At 45.3% G+C, this 20674-nt stretch overlaps 2 protein-coding genes across 9 annotated transcripts in view; one reads left to right on the top strand and one right to left on the bottom strand.

The window, feature by feature from the left end:
- XRCC6 (X-ray repair complementing defective repair in Chinese hamster cells 6) overlaps positions 1-8417 on the top strand; it is a 26006-nt gene extending 17589 nt beyond the window's left edge. For 7 of the 8 annotated variants that reach the window (XM_010829911.1, XM_010829927.1, XM_010829922.1 and 4 more), the window contains 6 exons: positions 608-776; positions 2068-2229; positions 4169-4298; positions 5443-5543; positions 7143-7256; positions 7949-8417. In XM_010829911.1, coding sequence (XP_010828213.1) covers positions 608-776; positions 2068-2229; positions 4169-4298; positions 5443-5543; positions 7143-7256; positions 7949-8145 — 873 coding nt within the window. In that variant the 3' untranslated portion in view covers positions 8146-8417. The other variant, XM_010829950.1, reaches the window with a different exon arrangement.
- A 4330-nt stretch (positions 8418-12747) lies between these two features.
- NHP2L1 (NHP2 non-histone chromosome protein 2-like 1 (S. cerevisiae)) overlaps positions 12748-20674 on the bottom strand; it is an 8951-nt gene continuing 1024 nt past the window's right edge. The window contains exons 2-3 of the mRNA XM_010829898.1: positions 14872-14992; positions 12748-13968 (exon numbers count right to left, since the gene is read on the bottom strand). Coding sequence (XP_010828200.1) covers positions 13706-13968; positions 14872-14992 — 384 coding nt within the window. The 3' untranslated portion in view covers positions 12748-13705. The remainder of the gene's footprint in view (positions 13969-14871; positions 14993-20674) is intronic.

Genomic DNA, 20674 nt, shown 5'->3' with positions numbered 1-20674 from the left:
CAATACAGTATACTAACGCATATATATGGAATTTAGAAAGATGGTAACAATAACCCTGTGTACGAGACAGCAAAAGAGACACCGATGTATAGATCAGTCTTATGGACTCTGTGGGAGAGGGAGAGGGTGGGGAGATTTGGGAGAATAGCATTGAAACATGTATAATATCATGTATGAAACGAGTCACCAGTCCAGGTTCGATGCACGGTACTGGATGCTTGGGGCTGGTGCACTGGGACGACCCAGAAGGAGGGTAGGGGAGGGAGGAGGGAGGAGGGTTCAGGATGGGGAATGCGGGTATACCTGTGGCGGATTCATTTTGATATTTGGCAAAACTAATACAATATTGTAAAGTTTAAAAATAAAATAAAATTAAAAAAAAAACAAAAAATAAACATTTACCGCCGAGGAAGTTGTTACAGATGATAAACTGGGTGGTAAAAGTGCAGCCTGGTCAGCCCTCAATAAGTGTCCGTTCCTATTGGCAGGAGGAAGGTGCTTCCTGCCCCTTAGAAGAACGCTGGTTTTCACTTGCTAGTGTCACGTAGCGACCATTTGCGTCTCTGCATAGCCTCTTTACATGGCTCTCGTCGTTCCCTTTCTATAGACCTATAGTCATCGCCAGATTGTATTCGAGAAAGAGGAAACAGAAGAGCTTAAGCGGTTTGATGAACCAGGTTTCATTCTCATCGGTTTCAAGCCCTTGATGATGCTGAAGAAGCACCATTACCTGAGGCACTCCCTGTTCGTGTACCCCGAGGAGTCCCTGATAAATGGTAAGGGGCACGGGCCACGGGTAAACGAAGAAGTGACGTAGAAGGCAGTTTACCGAGCAGCATTTCCCAAATGGCTGCCGCTGGAAACTGTATAGGAGGCGTTACTGGGTGTTTTGAAAGTGTTTCATGCTCAAATAAATTTTAGAAACATGGGACTAAAGAAAGATTTCTTTAGGACCTACAGTACACTGACACATATTGTGAATATCCAGGAGGGGATATGAAATTAGCATATTTAAAACTTACTTGCTTTGAAATTCTTTCTTGGAGGCATTGGATAGGGAGTTTGGGAAAAACAAAACACAAACCTGGCATCTTCTTTAGTGTTGCAATTAGAAATGCATGAGCTTGACCTCTGGACTGATGCTGAAGCTGAAACTCCAATACTTGGACCACCTGACGCGAAGAGTGGGCTCATTGGAAAAGACCCTGATGCTGGGAAAGATTGAAGGTGGGAGGAGAAGGGGACGACAGAGGATGAGATGGTTGGATGGCATCACCGATACAATGGACATGAGTTTGAGTAGGCTCCGGGAGTTGGTGATGGACAGGGAGGCCTGGCATGCTGCAGTCCATAGGGTTGCAGAGTCGGACATGACTGAGCAACTGAATTGAACTGAACTGAACTTGGCCACTGGGTTTATCTGTTCAGACCTATATTCCTCTGTGCTATAACTAATGAACCCCCTGGATCTGGACCTGACTGGTATTCATTAGCAACTCAGGCTTATATCATTAGCCTGCTGCTGCTGATAAGTCACTTCAGTCGTGTCCAACTCTGTGCGATCCCATAGACAGCAGCCCCCCAGGCTCCCCCGTCCCTGGGATTCTCCAGGCAAGAACACTGGAGTGGGTTGCCATTTCCTTCTCCAATGCATGAAAGTGAAAAGTGAAAGTGAAGTCGCTCAGTCGTGTCTGACCCTCAGCGACGCCATGGACTGCAGCCTTACAGGCTCCTCCGTCCATGGGACTTTGCAGGCAAGAGTCCTGGAGTGGGGTGCCATTGGCTTCTCCGATCATTAGCCTAATGACAGTGAAAGTGAACTGACATCAGTAATTCACATTCCTAAGTGGAATATTTGATGCTCCCAATCTCTTACTCCTTTCCTTTTTGTGCCTCTGCTCCCCCAACTTTTCTCTCTGCTCTGGGTCTATCACCCCTGACCTATTTAAGTGTCAAAAGTCCTTTTAAGAAAATGGAAGAGAAACTGTAGGCTTATAACTTGGGCTAAGAGGGAAGAAAGGAGGAGACACCTTTAGGATGTAGAACCCTGGGATGTTTGTTTTCCAGGGAGCTCAACCCTGTTCAGTGCTCTGCTCACCAAGTGCCTGGAGAAGGAGGTTATGGCAGTGTGCAGATACACACCGCGCCGGAACAGCCCGCCTTGTTTTGTGGCCTTGGTGCCACAGGAAGAGGAGCTGGATGACCAGAAAATTCAGGTGGCTCCCCCAGGTAGGTGGAAGAGGTGATTTCAGGGCTTTTGAACTCGGCTTAGGCTTTGGAATCACTCATGGGATACCAACTCAGACTGGCCAAAGCAGAGTCTCTAGGAACGGAGCCTGGAAATTTTGTATTTATAAGGTTGCTGTTGTTGTTAGTCACGAAGTAATGTCTGATTCTTTTTCAACCCTATGGACCGTAGCCCGACAGGGTCCCCTGTCCGTGGGACTCTCCAGGCAAGAACACTGGAGTGGGTTGCCATGCCCTCCTCCAGGGGATCTTCCTGACCCCGGGGATCTAACCCATATCTCCTGCATTTCAGGTGGGTTCTTTACCCAGTGAGCCAACTGGGAAGCCCTTTTATAAGGTTGCATAGGTGAATTTGAAGAGCAGCTGGAGAAGGCTATCATATGTGGTTGTGCAGTACACAGCATGTACAACTGTACAAGGCAGCTCTGCAGCCAGGGTTGAGAATTAACTACATAGGGACTATTCATGGGTTATTGTCATAAGTTCATGGGGTCTCACAGATATCACATTCTTTACTAAAAACCATTGTTTGATACCCTGGTAATGTTTAATAGTCGATTTATCTCCTGCGAACAAGGCAGTGAGGTATAGAGGAAAGATTGGGTTTTGAAGTCAGATTTTATCTTATACTTAAGTGTCTGAAGTAAGACACATAAGTGTCTTTTTGAGGTCCTTCTCTGCCACCTGTTAGCTTGCCAACTTGGGCAAATAATTGAACCTTCCTGTTTATGTTCCTTCTCTGCAAAGATGAGAATTCTGGAATACTTTTCTCTCAAGGTTGCTTCACATTTGAAATAAGTTAATAAACATATAAGTGCCTAGGCCAAGGCAGCCTACTACTGTCGATGGTAGTCATTGTTCTTCATTAGCTATGCTAATAAAAATGATAAAGGAAGTCTTTGAACGTGTTAATATTTCTAACCCTGGTCATCAGAATGCTCAGGAACAGCTTTTATGTCAGTTCTTAAGCTGTAGTCTCAGCTCTGTGCTCCTGAGGGGGTGAGGCTCTTCAAGCCCCATTTCTCCATTGCCAGCAGGCTGTCAGGGAGACTGTCAATAGTGGGCGCTAGAGGGAGACATTAGTGCTGGGGAGAGCTAAGAGGCTTGCTCCTTCCTTTTGCTTGGACCTCTTGGCATTGCCAGCAAGGGCTCTTCACCTGGGTTTCAGTCTCTGGATTTTTCAGTCTTTTTGAAACCCATCAGTAATAGGAGAGGGATCAGCCTGATAACCCTTACCTCTTCCCGTTTAGTATGTGTTGAAGGCGGGGGAACAAAGGGGAGAGGTTGAAGCTCAGAGGAGAGGCTGATGGTGGGGTGTAGCCCTCCAGGGAGGGGCACTTTCCACCTGGCTCTGGGTGTAGGGAAAAAGCTGGAGGCTGGAAGCTGGCTTGGAGGGGACATGGACCGGAACAGGAAGTACCTGAGAAGGATGGTGGCTCAGGTGACACTGGCCAGAACAGGAAGTACCTGAGAAGGAACTCTCCTGCTTTCAGGCCTCCCTTTTGAAGACGCCGAAGGGAATCTGCTAGGTAGATGCTCACAGGAATCAGCTGATAAAGAAAAAATGGGGTTTGCAGGGTGTCAGCCCCAGCAGGAAAAAAAGAAAGTGAAGTCGCTCAGTCATGTCCGACTCTGCGTCCCCGTAGGCTGTAGCCCACCAGGCTCCTCCGTCCATGGGATTTTCCAGGCAAGAGGACTGAGTGGGTTGCCATTTCCTTCTCCAGGAGATCTTCCTGACCCAGGGATTGAACCCAGGTCTCCCGCGTTGTAGGCAGACGCTTTACTGTCTGAGCCACCAGGGAAGTCAGCCCCAGCAGCACAGGACACAAAAGGGTGAATCAGGGCTGAGAGAAAAACGACGACTCGGTGACTGAAGCCTTTTATTAGATCAAGTCTCCGAAGACGTACCTTTCTTCCTCAGGCTTCCAGCTCGTCTTCTTGCCCTATGCTGATGACAAACGGAAGGTGCCCTTCACTGAAAAAGTCATGGCCAACTCAGAGCAGGTAGACAAGATGAAGGCTATTGTTCAGAAGCTCCGCTTCAAGTACAGGCGAGTGATGCATTATTCACAGGCTTTCTTCTGGAACTGCCTCTTGAGTTGAAGGTCTAACTGGAGTTTCAACTTAAACACAGACCAAGAGAATATGATTTTCTAATTTTCCATTAACTGATGGTTTATAACTCTTTAGAAGCTATGCAGAGAGTGAAAGGTCTTATATTGAAACTCCGGAATTGTGTGAAGTGTTTATAGCTGTTGTGACCTTGTGAGTGTTTATGACCTGTTGTGCTGAGAAAGCCAGGTTAGTTAGTTGAGTTTGCTCAACAAAGCAGCAGTAAGGAGAAGGTTCTTGGATGGCCTTCTTCTTGATTGTTGTCACACAACGAGTAAAAGTAAGTAAACCCAGTGTCAACTGTTGCAAGGTTAAAAGGATGATTATATCATTCAAGTTACTCCCCGTCACACGCACGTAGACCATCTCGCAGAACCCTCCATTCCATCTTTTGTCTCTGGGCTACTTCTGGGCAAACTGACCTTCCTCCTTCAAAGGAAACCTGGTATAGTCCTTTATTGGGCAAATGGAAGCAGTGTTAAGATTCTACCACGTGCCAGGCACTGTTCTAGATATAGTTCCTACAGTGTCTCATTTATATAATTCAATGGCATTTTCATAAGAACCTGCCCATTTTACAGATGAAACTGAGGCTTAGAGGAGTGAGGCAACTTGTCCAGATTCACCCAGCTAAAAGGAACGGGAGCCAGGGTTCAAGTCTAGGACTATATGCCTCTAGGTTCTTTCTCTTTTTACTCTCATGTTGCTTTTGAATGTGGTAAAAGAGACTGTCAAGTTCATTATCTCCTCAGCGCCTATCATCCGTCCTTCATCTTTTCTCTGTACCTGCCTCCCCTGGCCCTGCCTCCTCTATTTCTGTCTCTGCCCACAGCTGCCATTGTCAGACAGATAGGTGGGTATTGTTTTGCTTTTAAGTTCACTTTTGGATCTTTAGCATCAGACAATAAATTGAAAATTGGGAAGAAAGAGGTTGATTCAAGAGAGAAAACTCCCAGCTGTTTTACCCTGGGTGTATTTCTCAGCTGACCTTGGGCCTGCACTGTCTCAGCTGAGTTTTTATTTTTGTTTTTTAAATATTTACATCTTAACTTTAAAAATTTATTCATGGTACTGTTTTAACAGAAGTGACAGCTTTGAGAACCCAGTCTTGCAGCAGCACTTCAGGAACATGGAAGCCTTGGCGCTGGATTTGATGGAGCCTGAGCAAGCAGTGGACCTGACATGTAAGGAGGCCATAACCGAGCTGAGAAGTTCTTTTCATGGGAGGCTTTCATGTTAATTCTTCCTGCTCCAGTGCTATGCATGCATTTCCTGGCAGCCTGTGAGTACTTGACCTTGTTGTCTAGGGCATCTCTGCTTGAGAGATTTTCTAGACCAGCTTAGATTGCCTGGGAACAGATCTGGCCAGTTCCGCAGTAAAAGGTGGAGAAAGTGCCAGGCTTCTGAGACCCATCTCTGAAGTAGGCCACCCATGACTCCGTGTTGGTAAAAGTTAAAAACAACAGTCTGTACCATTTATTGAGTGCTTGCCGTGTGCCGGGCACTGTTGTCCAATGTGTTGACTCATTTATTCCTGATGACCGTGAGGTGGGTGCTATTACTATCCTTGGTTTGCAGAGAAGGGAGTGACTTGCCCCAGGCACCAAGTAGTAGTGGTGGGTGGATCTAGGTTCAGAATCCTGTGAGCTGGCCCAGAGCCCTTGCTCTGAACCGCTGTGCCCACTGCTGCTGCATCAGATGGCATGCTCTGCCTTCGGAAAATGTACCTCGTTACCCAGCATGGAGATCTGCCTGGCCTCTGAGCTCCCTGCTGGCCCCTGTCTGGATTGTGACTCTCTGATGTATTTCATAGGAGGATGCATGACATTTAGCGATGTCAGTAAATCCCCAGTGGAAAACAGGTTGGATTTAATAAAGACTCTAGATAGCGGTTGAAAAGATCAGAACCATTAGTTTGGTCTTCTTGGCTTCCCAGTTATTAATGTTCTCTTTCATATTAGACAATAGGAGCCAGCCTTACAAGCATAAGCGTTATTGGACCTGGGTCATGGTGGTGACTATCAGCTGGGCCTGGCATGCCCCTGAACCCCCACCGCTTCAGGCTTCTCTCTCACCCTCCTTCAGTTCATACTCTGCACAGCTGGCCTGCAGGGAGATCCAAAATGTCAGTCTGAACATGTCGCTCAGACTGGTCCTGCCCTCCTCATACTCCACCTGCAAGCTGTGTCACCTGCTGTCTCTCATTCCCGTGCCTTCTGCTGAGACTGGACTCAGCTTGCCAGACTGTCCGCACAGAGTCCTGACCACTGCCCCGCCGTGTTCCCGCATGCCTGTATGGCCTCTTCCTTCACGGCACTGCCGGACTCTGCTGCATTTGTGTCTTCACCTCCTCCTCCTCCCGCCTGGCCTGTAAGCCCCGAAGGCAGGGACTCTTGTTGAATCCCTTGGCTCTAGCCCTGTTCTCAAATCTGCCCCTTCTCTGCTGTTTGACCTCAGCAAAGTAATTTAACCTCTCGAATTTCCACCTCTGTAAAATGAGGAGAGATTGTTAGGAGGAGTAAATAAAAATAATAGTAAGTTTAAAGCATTTAAGAGAGTGCCTGGCTGTTGTGCTCATTAAGTGCAATTGTTAGAAGCTACTTGGTAAATGTTAGACTTTCAGTGAACATTTTCGTGGCCAGGTGAGCTGCCTCCTGGAGCCTTCATACACCTCCCCGTCTCAGCAATTCCGTATTTTCTTCTCTGGTCCCTGTAGATTTTGACTGGGCAGAGGCTGGGCTTGTGACTCACCAGGCCACCCTTCTTGTGTTTTTATTTTCTAGTGCCCAAGACTGAAGTAATGGATAAAAGACTGGGCTCCCTCGTGGATGAGTTTAAGGAACTTGTCTACCCACCAGATTATAATCCTGAGGGAAAAGTAACCAAGCGAAAAAAAGGTAAGGAGCTGGGCATGGATGTTCAGTGGGTTTCTTTTTTTTTTTTGGCCGCACCGCACAGCTTACAGAGCAGACTGCCTGTGTTTTCACCTAGAAGTTTTATGGTTTCAGGTCTTACATTTAAGCCTTTAATCCATTTTGAGTTTTTTTTTAAAGTATGGTGTAAGAAAATAATTGATTCTTTTGTGCATAGTTGACCAGTTTCCCCAGCACCACGTATTGAAGAGGCTGTCTTTTCCCCCTATTCTTGCTTCCTTTGTCATATTTATTGCCCGTGTAATGCAGGTTCATTTCTGGACTCTATCTGCTTCACTGATTTATGTGTCTGTTTCAGGGCCAGTACTATATTTGATTACTGTAGCTTTGTAGTATAGTTTGAAAGTATAATTGCTTTTTGAATAAAGGAAGGAAGGAAGGAATGACTTGCTCACCCAGAATGATCAGGAGTTTGGAGTGAACTGGTAAGACTCATGACCTTTAACTCCCTCCTAGATGTGATACTTTCTAAATTTTGTGTATAACTGAAGCTGCCTTATCAAGACACCCGTCTTCCCCAACGTGTGCTAGGTGGGCATCACAGCTTTATGGAAGATGGTTAACTGCTGCCCTGATGACGTGAGGGCCCCTGTGCCGTATAGCTGGGATCCCACTGGTAGCCTTTCCAGTCACTCCCACCTGACCTCTGTCCTCAGATGATGAAAGTTCTGGAAGCAAAAGGCCCAAGGTGGAGTTGTCCGAAGAGGAGCTGAAGGCCCACGTCAGCAAGGGCACACTGGGCAAACTCACCGTGCCTGCCCTGAAGGAAGCCTGCAGGATGTACGGGCTGAAGGGCGGGCTGAAGAAGCAGGAGCTGCTCGATGTCCTCACCGAGCACTTTCAGAAGGCCTGACCGGAGAGCACACAGCCAGCCAGCCTTCCACAGTGCAGCCAGGCTGCCCAGTTTTGTTTTTGTCAAGTCAAAACCTTTTGTCTCCTGATCCAGGACGAGTCCGTGTGACAGAAGTCAAGGACTTTGTTTATGAGACTTTCTGTTGCCATGGAGACAGCCCGCCTTCTCACTTTGCTGTGTCTTACTCTACTGTCTGAATAAAGAGCCTATCTTTGTACTATATATTGTTCTATAGAATAAAAGAAAAAAGATGTCTCCTTTGCATCCAAAGATGCCATTGGCTGTGAGCTTTACTTTCTCTCCCACTGGGAATGCGTTTCCTCACAACGGAAACAAGAAATATCAGTGAGGGTAGGGAAGAGTGTGACAGTTATGGACACATGAACATGCTTTAGGGATGATGATCCTGCTGCTGCTGCTAAGTCACTTTAGTCGTGTCCGACTCTGTGCGACCCCACAGATGGCAGCCCACCAGGCTCCCCCGTCCCTGGGATTCTCCAGGCAAGAACACTGGGGTGGGTTGCCATTTCCTTCTCCAATGCATGAAAGTGAAAGTGACATCGCTCAGTCGTGTCTGACTCTTAGCGACCCCATGGACTGCAGCCCACCAGGCTCCCCCGCCCATGGGATTTTCCAGGCAAGAGTACTGGAGTGGGGTGCCATTGCCTTCTCCAATGGTGATCCTAGTCATCGTTGGTTATATTTTGATCCTCTGTTTTCCCACTTGTTTTCCTTTACATGTGTCATATTAAGATCTAAAGATCAGATTTCAGGAGTAATAACAAGGTAACTTGTCTAATTCTTATACTACTTGCTTCACGAGTACATACCAACTCCCCTACTCTTGTTGTATTTTCTTAAGATGACATTCAAGTATGTGAAGGAGAGATACGCATTTTCTGTTGCCCTGAGAATTTGGGTTGCAGTGTAAGTGAAATGAGTTATTCCTGTAATTTTTCAGGGGAGCTGTAGGAAGTTCAAGAAGATAAGGAGAGGTTTGATGGAAGAATGGAAAAAGGAGGGGTCCTTGGATCAGGAAAAGGGGAAAAGGAGGGGAGGGATCTCTCCGTGTCCCCCGTACCTTCCCACCTTTATCCTCCCTGCCCCTTTCCTTGTTCTTTGTGCAGTTACTGCTTTTGAACAATTAGCCTGAGAGAAGGAAGGAAAGCACCTGAAAGGGTTTTTATCCTCTGAGGATGGCTTGTAGGTCCTGTGTCTTTGAGACTAGAATGAGCATCTCATGAGGTGAGTGTAGGAAGGGTCAGGTTACTCTTGGAAGAGGTTTTCAGTTTTGGATTCTTTGCTCTGAGTTTTATGGATTTTCTCAACTTTTTTTTTGCTTGTGTTTGTTTGGAAAGGAGATGTTATATTCTTGTTTGGATTTCTTTCCTTATCTCGGGGAGAGGGAAAATAATTACCCATTTAGATTCCTTTGAGGATACAGCAAGATAATGTGAAATCATTTAACATAAGAAGTGTTCATTCTTGTTGCTGGGAAATAAGACCACCCCTGTTAAATGACACATTCTTGGAAAACTCTGGGTTCTAGAGAAGGTTACTAATACCACAGAGGTAGATCAAAATCAGGCTGGTCATCTCAAGTAGGAGGGTAAGAATGAGTGCCACCGCTTGCTGGGCCTTTGCTTTCAAGCTGGTGAGAAGGAAATTTAATGAGTCCTAGGCTTTTCTATGCACACCTGCAGGCCCGTAGGGTCCTTTTCCTCCGTTTGGTTTACAAAATGGAGAGAAGGGTTCAAGGGTCAAACAAAACATGGGTAATGTGAATGATGTTAGAAAAATAACCACTGAGGTCTGTGATAAAGAGCAATTGTGTGATCTCTGTTTCTCTGTAGATTAATGATGCTTGCCTTCTCTGCTATTGAGCTCCTGGGAGAAAAACCGTTATGTCCAAACATAATTTGGTTGGGCTCTTGTAAGCTCACAAGTCAGATTTAGTAGATTTACATCTTGGCTCCATCACACACATACAAATGACTGTAGGCAATTTACTTGGCATTTTCAAGTTCAGTTCAGTTCAGTCACTCGGTCGTGTCCAACTCTTTGCGACCCCATGAATCACAGCACACCAGGCCTCCCTGTCCATCACCAACTCCTGGAGTTCACTCAGACTCACGTCCATTGAGTCAGTGATGCCATCCAGCCATCTCATCCTCTGTCGTCCCCTTCTCCTCCTGCCCCCAATCCCTCCCAGCATCAGAGTCTTTTCCAATGAGTCAACTCTTCGCATAAGATGGCCAAAGTACCAGAGTTTCAGCTTTAGCATCATTCCTTCCAAAGAAATCCCAGGGCTGATCTTCAGAATGGACTGGTTGGATCTCCTTGCAGTCCAAGGGACTCTCAAGAGTCTTCTCCAACACCACAGTTCAAAAGCATCAATTCTTCGGCGCTCAGCCTTCTTCACAGTCCAACTCTCACATCCATACATGACCACAGGAAAAACCATAGCCTTGACTAGATGGACCTTTGTTGGCAAAGTAATGTCTCTGCTTTTGAATATGCTATCTAGGTTGGTCATAACTTAACTCCTTCCAAGGAGTAAGCGTCTTTTAATTTCATGGCTGCAGTCACCATCTGCAGTGATTTTGGAGCCCCCCAAAATAAAAGACTGACACTGTTTCCACTGTTTCCCCATCTATTTCCCATGAAGTGATGGGACCAGATGCCATGATCTTAATTTTCTGAATGTTGAGCTTTAAGCCAACTTTTTCACTCTCCTCTTTCACTTTCATCAAGAGGCTTTTTAGTTCCTCTTCACTTTCTGCCATAAGGGTGGTGTCATCTGCATATCTGAGGTTATTGATGTTTCTCCCGGCAATCTTGATTCCAGCTTGTGTGTCTTCCAGCCCAGCGCTTCTCATGATATAGTCTGCATAGAAGTTAAATAAGCAGGGTGACAATATACAGCCTTGACATACTCCTTTTCCTATTTGGAACCAGTCTGTTGTTCCATGTCCAGTTCTAACTGTTGCTTCCTGACCTGCATACTAAGAAGAAGAATAATGTGGAATAATGAAAATAAGAAAACATGTGAATACAGAAAGTGCTCAAAAAGCACTAACTTACCCAATTTCTTAGACTGCAAACACGCTTCAGTCCAGCAGGCAGTGATGGCACGCACACAGCCACTGAGCAGAAATGGCCTGTGCGTGCACACCGCAAACCTGGCGCCAAGAGCGTGCGGGATGGGAGGAACAGGGGGGTGCCTCTGCCCGAGTGGCAGTCAGAGGCAGGTGGGGGCGGGGCTGCTGGAGAGAACTGCACGCGTCTGTGCACATGTGTATATGCCTCCCGGCCGAATGCAGAGGGGACATCTCTTTTAACGTCTTATTAAAAGGGTAGACGTAAAGCAGGACCATGAAATCTGGGAGAGCCTAGTCATCCACTTCCTCTCCGTTGCCTTCAAACAAATTCCAGCCTCAAGTCCATTTAAGAGGGAAACACACCTATTATAATGGACCGGGAGCTATGACAACTATCCAGCCTTTCCAGTTTGACCCCAAACTATCCCTGAATGTGTAATCTTCATTGTAACTGTATCACACATGAAAGCCAGTCCTGCCTGAGGTTTACTCTGGACACTCATGCAGCTGGGACCTTATCATCTGTAGGCCCTGCCAGCACTTCAGCATTCTTCATCACTAGAGCAATTCTGACATGGTCATATTGCTATTTTTTATTTTTTGGCTGCGCTGGGTCTTTGTTGCTGCTTAAGGGCTTTCTCTAGTGGCCACGCTGGGGGCCTACTCTCTAATTATGGTGCACAGGCTTCTCATTGTGCTGGCTTCTCTTGTTGCCCGGCACAGGCTTTAGAACACACAGGCTCAGTAGTTGTGCAAGGGTTTAGTCCTCCCCCTTGCCTCATGGTGAAGGAAATGGCAACCCACTCCAGTACTCTTGCCTGGAGAATCCCATGGACAGAGGAGCCTGGCAGGCTATAGTCCACAGGGTTGCAGAGTCGGACATGACAGTGACTAAACCACCACCACCGCCACCTGGCTCGTGGAATGTGGGACCCCTAGTGGATCAGAGATCGAACTTGCATCCCCTGCATTGGCAGGTAGAGTCTTAACCACTGGATCGCCAGGAAATTCCAGAGGTTGGATTACTTGATCTCCCTTCACCCCCAATTTCAGTCTTTTACAGTGTGATACATGAAGATACATATGCTGGAGTGAGCCAAAGGAGATTACTAGCCCAGTAGGAACAGAACAGGCTTTAGCAGGACAGGGTAGCTTTAGCCTCCCTAGGAACCCACTGCTGGAGTGGTTACATTCTAGTGGGTAAAGGCCAGGTTTGCTGCTAAACTTTCTACAGCATACAGGGCAGGCTCCTATAGGAAAAGATTATCCAAGCAAAGATATCAACAGTGCTGAAGTTGAGAAATCCTCTTCCAGAGTGGCAGCAACACCTCAATGATTAAGTCTGAATATTCTGAACCACCAGAAATCATTTGGAAGTGACGGCTTTTGCACAGCTTCCCGGTGAAAACGGAGAAACTACAAGAAACTATTAACCACTCTAATGCTTCAATCAAGTATCAGCTGGACACCTACCAAGAATCACACTTTCTTTAAACTGGGATATGAATGTATGTATGCTTTATTAGGATGCTCACAAGAATGACACGTTAGCACTGTCCTTCTGGTGGGACAGAGAATACACATCTGACCCACATCATAGAAGGAGACAGGCCCGGGTAACGGCTCTCAGAGCTGGTACAAGGGTCCACTGAAGAAACTGCCATTCAGCAAAGCGAGGATGCTTCCTTGGATTCCATCACCTCTGCTGCAGCTTCCAGTCAGTCCTCCGTGATGGCCCCAGAATCCTCCATTCCAGAGCCTCCTACCATGCCTTCAAGACCTAGGTCAACTGGCCCATGTCTCATTCACCCAGGCGCCTCTGGAATTTGGCAGCACGTCTCTTTGGTATGCTGCTGCCCCGCCACCCTCAGGGGGCAAAGGTGGGAGTTGGGGGGGAATACAACATTACCAAAAGCAAATAGCAGGGGTACATCAGCAACCGACACTTCGGGCATACACCCAACAACCTCACAGAACACATGCTTCCTCCCCAAATGATACATTATGCCCTGCAGAGCAAAGGAAACCCCTCGATGATTCAGACACACGTGCAACGATCCTGTACATGGGAATGAGGGGTACAAGCAGACAGTTATGCCATCATGCTCTGCACAGTAGGAAGCAGGCCCCTGAAAGCTGGAACCAATTCTCTACTCTCTCGGCTCTTCCCTGCCTTTAAGTGGTGTCATCCAGCCTGTTCCACCTGTTCTTGGCGTTAGTTCATTTTTCTAAAAGGGAGGATAAGATGGCAGAGAGGAAGGGGAGATTAGGGGAGGGGCTGACAACCTATAAAACAAGACAACAGTACAAAAATGCAAAAATCAGATTGAGCATTAAAATATTTTATAACAATAGAAGGTAGCTGGAAACACTACATGCTAACAGACAATATGATACATAACTCTGCAGGGGCGGGGGGTGGAGAGGAGTCAGCTGGGAGTGTGGCTGAGGCCACCAGTTTAGACTAAGAGCCTTTCAATGGACTGCTGGATGGACTGGATCTGCTGCTTCAGTTGTGAGCCCTCTTTGATGGTGACGGAGCAGGCGATGACAGGCCTGGAGACCCCGCAGGCTCGCCCCAGAGCCTGCTTGGAGCGCACGAACACATAGGGCACGTTCTTGTCCTCACACAGCAGCGGGAGGTGCAGGATGATCTCCAAGGGCTCCGCATCTGCGGCCATCACAATGAACTCAGAGATGCCTCTGTTGAGGGTTTTGGTGGCTGTGGAGAGAAGGACATGAAGTCAACAGGTGATGGGGGCTGGGGCAGGGAAGCCACAACAAAGCAATTTCCAAGGAAAAGAAACAGGTGCAAGAAAAATGGGCAAAAATGTCCAGGACTAGGATATTCCTGGAAGAGATAGGGAGCCAAGCATCAAATCCCCAATGCCTTCCTCAAACTCTACATCAAACCCATCAGTTCTGTCAAAACGCACTCTAAATCCTAAAAAGAGCCCTTCTTTTCCTGTCCTCTGCTACCACACTCCCCAAGCTTCACCAGCAGGAAGCAGTGCAATGTAGCACTTCTCCAGCCCTGTGACCAAGGATCAGGAGTTTCCATCCCAATCTGCCATCATCAATACTTTGGAAAGTTCACACTACATGTTAACTCACCAAGCAAGTTCAACATCCCACAGCATTGTTCAAATCTTATCATTTTATTTAGTTTATATTTTTGTTTCTGGCTGTTCCGGGTCTTCCCTGCTGCTTGGGCTTTTCTCTAGGTGTTGTGAGCAGGGCTACTCTCTCAGTGGCGGTGTGCGGGCTTCTCACTGCAGTGCCTTCTCTTGTGCAGCACAGCCTCAGTAGTCGTGGCACACAGGCTTAGATGCTCAGCTGCGTGTGGGATCTTCCCAGATCTGGGTTCTAATTGTATCTCCTGCATTGTTGAGTGGATTCTTTACCACTGAGCTACCAGTGAAACCCCCTCAAATGCTTATTCCTGACTGCTTATCTCTGTGACCCAGTGCTAGCCCATAGGCCACACACGCTGCTGCTCTTTAGTCTCCATGGTGGGCCTAGTCAAAAGCATCCAGCCCTCTTTCCACCTTGGAAATCTAGTCCAGACCCCAGACGGGGACCGTGCTGGTAACACTCTTCTTGGACCATCCTCTGGTTGCCTTACCCTCATTGGCTCCTTTTCGAAGCTGCTTGTAGTTACATGACTGCTGAACGAGATCCAATAGTTTCTTGGTGAGGTGAGCATCTGCAAGAGGGTAGGCCTTCGGATTGACGTCAGCCTCAGTCTGTTGGGGGTAAATCAAAGCATGAGTCAAACTGAACCGGAAGTTGTTCCAGACGAGTCACAAAGGACTCCAACCAAAAACTGAGAGGGACAATAGGGAGCTTCCCTACTTCCCTCCCCCAAACATACATATTTAATTTACTAAATCTAAACAAGTATAATTTATAGAAACCCAGCACAAAGTTCTATTTCCTTTATATTTTAATCTTCAGTTTTCAGTAAGAATCCTGGTTTCCAAAACATCCAAGTATTTTCTCATTTATTCTACCCTGCAATTCACATAAAATGGTTTCAGAGTTGCTATACCAATACTACCTCCATCAACTATAAACCCACCAAGGTCAAAATTTCCTTTTAATCTTACAATACATCCAACTAAAACCATCCAGTCAGAGTACTATATTCAAAAGTTATTCAAACTATATGTTACCTTGTGGCTATCAATCTGATATACAATTAAGGTACCTTTGTATTTAGTTTGCTTAAAAATTCTTAAAAATATATAAAACATTTATGTGGTTCCAAAGTCATTGTTTTGAAAACTAGTAAACTGTAGAGCCTTTCCTATGTAGACTGATAGGTAAGCAAGCAGCAGGTAAACATCTTCTGTATTCCACCTAAAGAATGATACAATTAAACAGCACCATCCTGCAAGCCATACTAATTAGTTAATTAATCCAAACAAATTAATGGATCCAGGTATTGATTTTAATAGCTACCAACATCACACAAAAAAAATACCATGTGACCATTGCCTCTCTGGGCTTCCCTGGTGGCTCAAAGGTAAAGAATCCACCTGCAATGCTGGAGACCTGGGTTCAATCCCTGGGCTGGGAAGATCCCCTCAAGGAGGGCATGGCAACCCACTCCAGTATTCTTGCCTGGAGAATCCCTAGACTAGGGAGCCTGGCGGGCTACAGTTCACCGGGTCACAAAGAGTCGGACACGACTGAACGACTAGGCACACTGCCTCTCTTAAAGAACAAACCATCAATGATCAAGCAGTCTTGCGGGGAAAAGAGGAAAGCTAGGAGAAAAGCTGATCAAGCCTTCCATCCCACTTTTTTTGCCCACAGTGCTTGCGGAGATCCTAGTTTCCCGACCAGGGACGGAACCTGCGCCCCCTGCAGTAGAAGCGCAGAGTCTTAGCCCGGACCACTGGGGAAGTCCCAGCCTTTGATTCTAATACTGCTACCAAATCCAGGTCCGGAACCCAGGTCTGGCTGCTCGAAAGCCAATTCTCCAGAGACAAGTGCTGGGAGGAAAGGAAAGGTTGCTTTATTTTGGAGGCCTGCAGCAACTAGGCAGAAAAGGCAATGGCAACCCACTCCAGTACTCTTGCCTGGAAAATCCCATGGACCGAGGAGCCTTGTAGGCTGCAGTCCATGGGGTCGCTCAGAGTCGGACATGACTGAAGCGACTTAGCAGCAGCGGCAACCAGGGGAGAACAATACTATATATTTGATATTAACGAATTATTAAATTTGGGGGTATTGTAGTGGCATTGAAGTTGTTGAAATTTCTCATTTTACAGATGCATGCTGTAATACCTATAGATAAAATGCAACCCCATTGGATCCATTGCAAAACAACACACAGAAAACAAATTCGGTGGTGCCTCGCCTATTCCATCTCTCCTACCCTATTTTCACCTCTTGACTTTAACTTTTTTTATAAATTTCTCACTTGCTTTCCCTGTGATTCTTTTTACAAATATGTATTTTATTATATACATAACCTGGGTGCAGCCCACATTACCATTCCTGAGCACCAAGCAGTTTGCCCGCAGTGATGCGGTCTAACCCTGGGTTTGGAAGCTGGACCGTGGCACGCAGCTTGCGGCAGGTGGCACCGCAGTTCCAGGTGGTGACCCATGGGCAATGGCCCAGTGGATATACTCACCATATTGAGTCCACCTTGATCGTCTCCTGCCTGATCCCCCAAGAGCTTAGAAGCGCCCCCCCCCCTCCCGCCCCCACTGCAGAGGAACTGGAAGTGACTTCGAGAACCAGCTCGTACCCGGAAGCCTGGTCCCACACACCAACACAACGCACTGGGTCAGTCTGTCATGGTCCCAGGGTGATGAGAAATTAGGGGAAGTTCAAGATGTTTCACGAAGTGGGAAAGATCTCTAATTATTTGATCTTCTTCATACAGCCAGGTGGCTCAGTGGTGAAGAGTCTGCCTGCAATGCAGGAGACTCAAGAGATGCGGGTTCAATCCCTGGGTCAGGAAGATCCCCTGGAGGAGGAAATGGCAAGCCACTCTAGTATTCTTGCCTGGAAAATCCCATGGACAGAGGAGCCTGGTGGGCTATATACTTCATGGGGTAACAAAGAGTCCAACATGGCCAAGCAACTAACAGCGACTGAGCAAGCACATATATTCTAGAATCAGCTTTTTCAAATTCTACCAAGAAAAATAGAAAAGAAAAAGAAAAAGCCTGCTGGGACAGCATTAATTTGTAGATTTAAAGTAATCCCAATTAGGATAAAACACCTTTAAGATACAGAATCTGTCAAATCAGTTAAGCATACATATTTACTTAACTTTTTAGTGCTTTTAAATAAAGCTTTATAATTTCTCCAAAAGCCTTAGTATCTTTTAGATTTACTCAGATATTTCAGCTTAAGAAAATTCACACTATTCCTTAATATTTTAAGAACTTCTTTTATAAATGAATTGGCATTGAATTCCATCATATTTTTTGTACGAGATGGATGAGTCAAGACTTTTCTCCTTTATAAGTTTTTCTAGTGTTGGTTGCACAAGGTTGTAAATAGAACACCCACTGAATTATACACTTATTTTTTTTCTACTACACACTTGTTTTTAAAATTGATGCATAACTGACCTATGATATTATGTTAGTTCCAGGTGCACAACACCATTATTTGATATTTCTATACAAAATGATCACCACTGACTCACACACTTTAAAGAGAAGAACTTTATGGTATGAAATTATCTCAATAAAGCTATTGTTTAAAGTAGGTGTAGTGGCTCAGATGCCACAATGCAGGAGGCCAGGGTTCAATCCCTGGGTCAGCAAGATTGCGTGGAGAATGGGATGGTTTTCTAGTTTTCTTGCCTGGAGAATTCCATGGACAGAGGAGGCTGGTGGACCACAGTCCATGGAGTTGCAAAGAGTCAGACAGGACTCAGCAACTAACACTTAAAGTTTTTCCATGTTAAAAAACTTTAGTTAAAAAAAGAAAAACAAAACTTTAGTTTTTCTTACTGAATTATAATTAACATACAATATTAACTTTGTTTCTTTACTATTATTCAGCCCTCCTACTTCTACTTTAATTCATTTTGATTCTATTGTTTTCAGGTATTTGTTCCTCTAAGTTCCTATATTTATAAATATCACATTGCTCATATTTTCTAGATTAATCTCATCAGAGGGGACTTTTCAAATATTCTTCTGATTCTGTCCACCTTACAACAAGATATATTTTCTATTTCAGTAATTTCTGCTTTTCTTTCACATTATTTTGTCCTTTTGATCTTTTCCTAGCTTTTTAGTGCCCCCCCATCTTAGGTTCCAATACTTTAGTTGTACCCTACATATTCTGATATTTGGTATTTCCATTTTTGTTCAGTTCTGTTTTCAAATTTCCCTTGTTATTTTCAATTTGACCCATGAGTTCTTTATATTTTCTTTACACTTTGTTTCTAAGTCATTTGCATTTTAGTTGAGAGAATATGGTCTGTATTATTATCAATCTTTATCTTCTATAATTGATGGGTGCAGTATTCACTGGTTTCACTACCACCACTAGATCAAGTTTATTCATAGTGTTATTCACACTGATGTTTTGGCTTCACAATCAATTAAACGCTACATAACTGCACATCTATTTCTTCTTGTAATTATGTCATCCTCATTTTACTTGTACTTTCTTTCCTTCAAGTGTCTCCCGCCCCCACCCGCCACCATTTTCTACTCTAGTGGTTTGGAGTTATTTTTATTTTTTTGATGGCTACTAAGAAATCACAACTTATGTTTTTAACTCATCAAAATCTAATGCTCACCAATAATGTCACAATTAAGAACCTCCTCTTAAACAGTTAAGTTCCCAGGAACACTTTAATTCCTATCACTCCTCATAAATATACTTTTTAAAATGCCAGATATTTTTACTGTAGCTTCCAATCACCCATCTCTGGGAACTAGGATTCTCATCTCTTAATAAACATCAAAGGCATAAAAGGGGGAGACTTCAGGAGATCCACTATGATCATCCAGTCCCAACACTTCATGGCAAACAAATGGGGAAACAATGGAAACAGTGACAGAATTTATTTTCTTAAGCTCCAAAATCACTGCAGATGGTGACTGCAGCCATCAAATTAAAAGACGCTTGCTCCTTGGAAGAAAGTGAAGTGCAAGTCACTCAGTTGTGTTCAACTCTATGTGATCCAGTACAGTCCATAAAATTCTCTAGGCCAGAATACTGGAGTGGGTAGTCTTTTCCCTCTCCAGGGAATCTTCCCAACCCAGGTCTCCCACATTGCAGGCAGATTCTGAAAAGCTATGACCAACCTAGACAGCATATTAAAAAGCAGAGACATTACTTTGCCAACAAAGGTCTGTCTAGTCAAAGCTATGGTTTCTCCAGTAGTCATGTGTGAGAGTTGGACCATAAAGAAAGCTGAGCCCCAAGGAATCAATGCTTTTGAACTGTGGTGTTGGAGAAGGCTCTTGAGAGTCCCTTGGACTGCAAGGAGATCCAACCAGTCAATCCTAAAGGAAATCAGTCCTGAATATTCATTGGAAGGACCGATGCTGAAGCTCCAACACCTTGGCCACCTGATGAGAAGAACTGACTCATTGGAAAAGACTCTGTGCTGGGAAAGATTGAAGGCAGGAGGAGAAGGGGATGACAGAGGATGAGATGGTTGGATGGCATCACCAACTGGATGGATAAGAGTTTGAGCAAGCTCTGGAAGTTGGTGATGGACAGGAAAGCCTGGCCTGTTGCAAGTCCATGGGGTAGCAAAGAGCTGGATACGACTAAGCGACTGAACTGAACTGAAAGAGGAGTCACTTTAGTGGTTTAATAAAAGTCAAAACGACAACAAAAGTTCCACTCAATTTTAAAGCCAAACCACCGACCTTATAAGTAGCAACTGAAAGTTGCTTAGGGTGTATTTATCCACCTTTTAATTTTTCCAAGGGTTAATTAAATGAGTGAATGAATGAAATCTTACTGCTAGACAACTTTAACCCGTAGCTTGATGTCTTTGTTCTCCTCATACACCAGACAGCAAAAACCTGCAAGTTTTGATTTGACAACAAATAGTGCATGCTCACTCTCTCCATACCAGGCGCAAAGGCAATTAAATGCATTATTAAACTGAGACCACCTGATTCCAAAACTTCTCAAGGAACTCCGAAAAATGAACACCAGTTTAGAAGGTTCAAGTTCTAGACTCAGCAACATACCAACCTCAAAATGGGGGTGGGGCAGCAGGGAAGATATGCTTTGGGATCCAAGAACCGTTAAAAGGATTAAACCTCATTATGAAAGTCGAAATGTTTTTGCAAACTCTTCCCTCCTCACTAAGTGCCGACCAAAACTAGGTACCGAGGCACACGATCTGATTAAAAAGTTAGAGACCATCAAGAGTTTTAGATGAGCCCCGCACGTGGTGCTACCAGGACTTTTGATTT

The sequence above is a fragment of the Bison bison genome, unplaced genomic scaffold, assembly GCF_000754665.1.
Source record: "Bison bison bison isolate TAMUID 2011002044 unplaced genomic scaffold, Bison_UMD1.0 scf7180017858886, whole genome shotgun sequence".
NCBI classification, from domain to species: Eukaryota; Metazoa; Chordata; class Mammalia; order Artiodactyla; family Bovidae; genus Bison; species Bison bison.
This window is presented reverse-complemented; position numbering and strand designations above follow the sequence as displayed.